The 7,308-nt window shown below is 39.6% G+C and overlaps 2 protein-coding genes across 2 annotated transcripts; both read right to left on the bottom strand.

The window, feature by feature from the left end:
- Nucleotides 1-1,895: 1,895 nt before the first annotated feature.
- Nucleotides 1,896-2,858, bottom strand: LOC106939358 (olfactory receptor 11A1-like). The gene has a single exon (XM_015021742.1). It carries the CDS (start codon nt 2,856-2,858, stop codon nt 1,896-1,898), a length of 963 nt encoding a protein of 320 aa, XP_014877228.1.
- A 2,534-nt stretch (nt 2,859-5,392) lies between these two features.
- Nucleotides 5,393-7,088, bottom strand: LOC106939359 (olfactory receptor 10J4-like). The gene has a single exon (XM_015021743.1). The coding sequence runs from the start codon at nt 6,634-6,636 to the stop codon at nt 5,674-5,676; it is 963 nt and encodes a 320-aa protein (XP_014877229.1). The 5' UTR covers nt 6,637-7,088; the 3' UTR covers nt 5,393-5,673.
- Between the last annotated feature and the right edge of the window lie 220 nt (nt 7,089-7,308).

Raw genomic sequence — 7,308 nt, 5'->3', positions numbered from 1 at the left:
AACAGATGAACCTCACCGCAGCTGTAGACCACACACACATTTAATCAACAACATATGATCACCAAAATCTTATCACTAATTTCATATACTGAAAATCGCATCAACAGCATGTGGAACATTCAGTTATTGTGTTTTAAAAACATTAAACCATCTGAATAATCCAAGTGTTACAATCCTCAGTGAATTCATCTTTATGTCTACGACGTAACGCATAATAACATGTTCACCTGCCGACCATAACAGAACCTGAAGAACTTCAGGTCCGATGGCTCTGATGGACTTTAAAGGCCTCTGCTCTCTGTGGAGCTAATTAGTGACTGAACATCTTCATCACCTGAGAGTTTCAAGTATTTTTATGTCAAATTATTTAAACTTTTTAGCTTCTGAAATTTAAAATGCTGCAACTGCACAGTAATTTCCCGGTTGGGATGAAGAAAGTACATCTATCTATCTATCTATCTATCTATCTATCTATCTATCTATCTATCTATCTATCTATCTATCAAACATGGAATTAAACTAAATGAACAAATCTGTGCTAGAGTTCAGATCCTGTCTAAAAATATCCCAACCCAAATGAGTCGATTCAACTGGTTTAACTTTAATTATTGGCCAAATGTTGAATTAAACCCAGCATAACATTTTAATTAAGATTTTACTGATTTTTACTGCATGATATATTCTCATTAACGTCTGTCCCTTAATTTCTTTCTCCAACTCCTCTGTTTTAAAGAAAGATCACTTCATCAATTTTATAGGTCTTTTTATAAATAAAAAGAAAATATTTAGTGAAAAGAGGATGGATACATATATTTTTTCTTTTTTTTAACATTTTTGACAAATTATGTGAAAAAAAAAGCAGTTCTAAGCCGTATTACTGGAACCTTCAGTGTCATTCTGTCCTGCTAATTCATTGCAATTATTCAATAAAAAATCTACTGAAAAACTGATAACTTCCATTTGTAATGCATTTATCTTCAAAAATGGTAGCTGTTATTATAATCTTTAAAAGCAGTTACTGAGGCACAGAACATTTCGTCCTAGTTTTTGCATTTTCAAATTTATAATTTCTCATTATGAATAATGAAAATTCTTTCTCCCTAGATTGAAATAAACATCTGAATCTCACATTAGTATTTCCCGGTTGTTTATTTGATAGCAAAACAGTTTATGAGTAAAAACGTGGAAAAATAGAGTTCAGTTAGGCCAGATCTTTCCTTAAAAAGTCATTAACTAAGCAAATATTTACAAAATCAATTTGTTCAGGAATGTTTTCTACTGCAGGTTTAATCGTAGTGATGTTTAAAGACTTTCCATTTAATGCTTAAAATCTATTTTCATTCTTTATTTCCATCTTTTATTGCATTTAGTTAACTTTTCGGTTCTATTAGAGATAACAATCATTCAGATCAACACTTTATTATGAGTAAATACTGTTGTACAGATCGAGACGCTGTTACAAAAGATTCCAATCCCCACAATGGAGATCTTACAGCGATGCATTCACCATCAAACAACTGAAAAGAATAAAATATATACACAACTATACATTTTCAAGCAAGCATCCTGTAAATACTCAAAATCTGTACAAAGCAACCAATCCTGAACATTATGAAAAAACAAAATAACACACACACACACACACAAACACCCCCCCCACACACACACACACACACACACACATTAAAGTTGCAGAACAGGAAGCGAATAATTTTTAAATCAGTCATTTCTGTTATACAATTAAAATATATACACTAGCACAACAAGGTCAGGTGATTTGTTTTTTTTTTTAATTATGATTTTCTTTAAGGATAAAGATTGGTGAAAGAGAAACTAATATGGGGCTTACATTCTGTTTTCTTTTATTGGTAAATATCCAAAGAAGACAATTTGATTCATTCGGTTTTCCTGCTGCTCAGCAGCCGCCTGATGTATCCGGTGATGGCGCTCATATTCAGGCCGTACACTACCGGGTTTAACACGGTCGGAACCAGAACGACCAGCACCGAAGTTAGCACAGAGGATGCAGGCTGATCTCCGGCCTGCAGGCGGCGCTGCAGAAGCTCCACCGCAGTACAAGCGCTGTAGTTTAGGAAGACCAGCAGGTGCGGCAGACAGGTGCGCAACGCTTTGCCGCTGGAGCCGCTTACGCGGCACAGGGAGATATAAAGGATGCTGCTGTAGGAGAAAAGAACGAAGGCGACGGGCAACAGGCAACAAGCAACAGAGATGAACAGGGCGAAAACTTCGCTCAGCAGCGCCGCGTTCCCGCCGCAGCTGAGTCTGTTTAAACTGTAAACATCACAGTAGAGCCTATTGATATGAGAGCGGCAGAGCGGCTGGCGCGCGGCAAGAAGCGCTGCGCTCCCAATCATAGCGGCAGGCAGCAGCCAACAGAACAGGAGCAGAGCGGCAACCGCGCGCGGCGACACCAGCGCAGCGTAGCGCATCGGGCGACAGATCGCGACATAGCGATCGAAGGCCATGGCCGGCAGCAACAGGAAGGCCGAGGCCCCACAAGAGTAAACCACCCACGCCTGACACGCACACGCTGACAGTGTGACCAGAACAGAGCCGCTCTCCCACAGCAGGTCCCACAGCAGCCGCGGGTAGACCGCGCTGCCGCCCAGCAACGAGTTCAGCAGCAGCGCGGCTATGAACACGTACATGGGTTTATGGAGGCTGTGGCGCGTGCAGATCACTACCAGCACGAGGCCGTCGCTGCACAGCGCGAACAGGTAGGCTGAGAGAAAGAGGAAGAAGAAGAGCAGCCGGTGATCAGACAGCTGCTGCAGGCCGTCGAGCGTCAGCGACGTCTGCGCGACGAACAGCGAGACGTTCAAAGCCGCCAAGGACATTAGAAGATCAGAAAGGAAACAGAAAAACTAGATGGAGAACAGATGAACCTCACCGCAGCTGTAGACCACACACACATTTAATCAACAGCATATTATTGTAAACATCTAATCAAAACATCTAATCAACAATATCGAGAAACTGGATCAACTGAACGGGAAACATTTAAAGAGATTTACAAACATTCAACCATCATTTAATTAATCTGATCGTTTGAATCCTAAGCGACTTAATCTTCACATCTAAACCATAACACATAACAATGTGTTAACCAGCCGACCATAACAGAGTCAGAACCTGAAGAACTTCTGGTCCGATGAGCTCAGTTACTTTAAGGGCCTCTGCTCTCTGTGGAGCTAATTAGTTACTGAACATCTTCATCAGCTGAGAGCATCAAATACTTTCAGGTCAAATCATCTAAACCTTTTAACCTCTGAAATGTTTTATCGAAGGAAGAACTTTTGAAACTTGGAATCAGACAAAATCCACATTGAAACCATTCAGTTAGAAAAATGTAAAGATGGTGCTATTTGAAAAAGAGAGACCAGAAAACGGTCAGAAATCTACCTGGTGGCATAATCATGGTGAGGGCTTTATAATTACAATACAGACTGAGGAAAGTTTGAGATTTAAAGGCTGATGGACCAATTAGAATAATATAAAGTTCATATTTTTAATTTGCAATCAAAAATTTCTGTTCTTCAACATTCCATCAATTCTGCTAAATAAACTGACATTTGAAATCATTTCATTCAGTCCAATACAAACTTATTTTTCTTCTTAATTTTGGATTTTATTTGCAACATAAACAAACAAATCCAACATTCATTAATGTTTGAACATAAGAGTATAAGTTCAGTTTTCTGAATAAATGTTTTTAAACCAGATTATTGATTACCGAACAGTTCTTGATCATATCACTCTGTTGTCTTCAATTCATAATTTGGTTCTTTCAGTTTCCTGCCAATACAACCAAAGTTTAATGTTATGACGTTTCTCCTACATATTAAAATCATTGAGCTTTAGATGAAAAAAACTCATATTTATTTCACATCTTAACATTTGCATTATTTTTGCCATCCTTTTTCTTCTCATTAAACACGTTTCTTTCTTCTCTTCTAGATTGCTCTATTAGCAGAATATTTCATTCTGCTTTTTTACATTTTCACATTTGCTTCTCATTTTAAAAAAAGAAAGGGGAAGCTTTATGTTGTGTTCCTCAAAATGGTCCATCCACTCTTCTATGGCCCTTTTAACAGAAATCTATCAAATGTTACATTTCGTCTTCTTTGTTTATTGGCTAGAAAATCAGTTATGATCTGATATTATGTACCCATTGTATCAGATCACTAAACACAAGCATATAAAGGAAAAAAACTTTGACTAGACCAGTTTTTTCTTAAAACCAAGTCATAAACTATAAGGAGATTGTTGAGAATAAATAATTCTGTGTTTTCCTTCTATCTCTGTTAGCTAGTTGCTAAGCTAAAGCTAAGCTAAACCTACAGGATGACATGTTATGAAATGCAAATGAGAGCTCTGCTTAGAAGAAATGACACACTAGGGAACGCCCTGTTTGGGGCGTCGCTTAGACAGGCCAATAAAAGAAGCTACCAACTGTTGCTTGTTGGTAGCTATGTGTCTGTTAGCTCTTATAGGTAGCAGGTCATAATGTGCCAACTGTATTTTGGTATTAATACATGGAATTCATGAATGTGTACGGAGAAACAATCACCTGATGATCCTTATTTATAAACCTCTACTCGGTTTGGCTCCAGCATATTTAAACTCTCTTTTACATAGATCTATTAATTCCCATTCTTTACGTTCCAACAACATTTTTCTTTTGCATGTTCCTTGTTGCCGAACTGAAAAAGGAAAGCAAGCTTTCAGTGCGATGCTCCTTCAGCCTGGAATCAGCTACAGTCTGAACTCAAGATGTCAGAATTGATTTCACTGGATTTATTTCGAGCGATTCTTAAAAACAGGCAACATGATTCTTTTAAACAGTGTCACTGTTTTTAAATTGTTTTATACTGTTTTATATTTGTGTATATGTATTAATCAATTTTGTTTTGTAACCAGGTTGCTGTGCGCTGTAGGCTTCTGCCCAGGTCCCCCTTGAAAATGAGATCTGGATCTCATTGGGGTTTACCTGGTTAAATAAAAAATAAAAAATTCAACTCTGACTCTTTTTCCAGTTTCACAAACTTAGCATGGAGAACGGATGATTCTCACAAGATATTTATCATAATTGTCCAAGAATGTTTTTTGCTGAAATAAATAAGGCAGTGGTGATTCAACACTTTAATTTCAATTGTTAAAATCAACATTTCTTTAAGTTTTTTTTTTTGCCATTGCAGCTTAGTTCAGTTTTCTTACTTCTCCTGTAACAATGTTTCTGATCTAAGCTGTTAATCATGATTACTGCTGTACAAATACTGAAGCTGGATATTTAAAATGGCTTATCTTAGTTCTGTGTTTATTTGATTTACAAAAAAAAAAAAACCCTATGGAACAAAATCTACACATATGTAAAATTTCAATAAGGAAACCCCTATAAATGCAGAAATATTTCACAAAGAAGCAGTTTCTACACATGTTTTTTACATCATAGAAAACACATGAAAAGTGCAAAACAGACTCTTTTTCAAATCAGTCAAGATTTAAAATTTATCAAAAATGTTAAAAATACATTAGTATAACAGGCTGGTGTGATTTATTTTCTTTCAGCTATAAATTTTCATCCTTAAATATCCAGATCCAGAAACAATCTGTTAACATTTTACAGTTTTCCAGGCCCTGATTCGTTTCAAATCATTCGGTTTTCCTGCTGCCCAGCAGCCGCCTGATGTATCCGGTGATGGCGCTCATATTCAGGCCATACACTACCGGGTTTAACACGGTCGGAACAAGAACGACCAGCACCGAAGTGAGCACAGAGGATGCAGTCTGGTCTGCGCCCTGCAGGCGGCGCTGCAGAAGCTCCACCGCAGTGCAAGCGCTGTAGTTTAGGAAGACCAGCAGGTGCGGCAGACAGGTGCGCAACGCTTTGCTGCTGGAGCCGCGTGTGCGACACAGGGAGACATAAAGAATGCTGCTGTAGGAGAAAAGTACAAAGATCACGGGCAGCAGGACAGTAGCAATAGAGATGAATATGGCGAAAACGTCGCTCATCTGCGCCGCATTTCCGCCGCAGCTGAGTCTGTTTAAACTGTAAACATCACAGTAGAGCCGGTTGATGTTGGAGCGGCAGAGCGGCTGGCACACGGCTAAAAGCACGATGATCAAAACCATAGTGGCGGGCAGCAGCCAACAGAACAGGAGCACAGCTTTCACTGTCCGGGGCGACACCAGCGCGGCGTAGCGCATCGGGCGGCAGATCGCGACATAGCGGTCGAAGGCCATGGCCGTCAGCAACATAAAGGCCGAGCCGCCCACTGTGTAAACAACCCACACCTGACAAGCACACGCTGACAGTGTGACCAGGACAGAGCCGCTCTCCCACAGCAGCTCCCACAGGAGTCGTGGGTAGATCGCGAAGCCGCCCAGCAGCGAGTTCAGCAGCAGCGCGGCCACGAACACGTACATGGGTTTATGGAGGCTGTGGCGCGTGCAGATCACTACCAGCACGAGGCCGTCGCTGCACAGCGCGAACACATAAGCCATGAGGAAGAGGAAGAAGAAGAGCAGCCGGTGATCAGACAGCTGCTGCAGGCCGTCGAGCGTCAGCGACGTCTGCGCGACGAATAGTGAAAAATTCAGGGCTGCCGCGGACATTAGAAGAGCAGAAAGGAAACAGAACAAGATGGAGAACAAATTAACTTTACCCTACAGCTGTAGACCAAACTCATATTTGAGCAACAATATCTGATCATCTGAAAATGAAACATTCAATTATTAAAGTTATTGTGATTTATAAACATGAAACCATCAGTGTTTGAATCTTCAGCGAATTAATCGTCACGTCAAAGTCAGAACACATAACATGATCACAGTCAGAACCTGAAGAACTTCTGGTCCGAAGAGCTACGAGTTACTTTATGGGTCTCTGCTCTCTGTGGAGCTAATTAGTGACTGAACATCTTCATCACCTGAGAGAATGAAACAAATGTCAAATCAAATGAACTTTTTATGAAAGTCTATGTGCAAGAATGAAGCACTGAAAATGGGAATTAAACTACATGGAAAGCATACGGTTAGAAGAATCCTAGATTAGATTTAGCCATTTTAGTACCTATAATTCAAAATGAAGAGTCCACCACTGAGATGGGTTTAGGTAAAATATTGCAGAACTACATAAATTTACACAAAAATGTCAAAATTTGCAAAAAAATATAAAGATTTCAGCTGAACAGAAACAAAACTGAAGTTATCTTTGGACCTAAAGATGAGCGAACTACAGTCAATGCGCAGCTTCAGTTATTACAACTGAAAACCAGCGATCAGCCC

The sequence above is a fragment of the Poecilia latipinna genome, unplaced genomic scaffold (assembly GCF_001443285.1).
Source record: "Poecilia latipinna isolate Pla-1442-1.1 unplaced genomic scaffold, P_latipinna-1.0 Scaffold2845, whole genome shotgun sequence".
NCBI lineage: Eukaryota > Metazoa > Chordata > Actinopteri > Cyprinodontiformes > Poeciliidae > Poecilia > Poecilia latipinna.
The sequence above is the reverse complement of the archived record's forward strand: the minus strand, read 5'-3'. Positions and strand labels throughout refer to the sequence as shown.

Coding starts and splice junctions, on each gene's coding strand:
- LOC106939358 (XM_015021742.1), bottom strand. CDS start 2,858: ATGTCCTTGGCGGCTTTGAACGTCTCGCTGTTCGTCGCGCAGACGTCG.
- LOC106939359 (XM_015021743.1), bottom strand. CDS start 6,636: ATGTCCGCGGCAGCCCTGAATTTTTCACTATTCGTCGCGCAGACGTCG.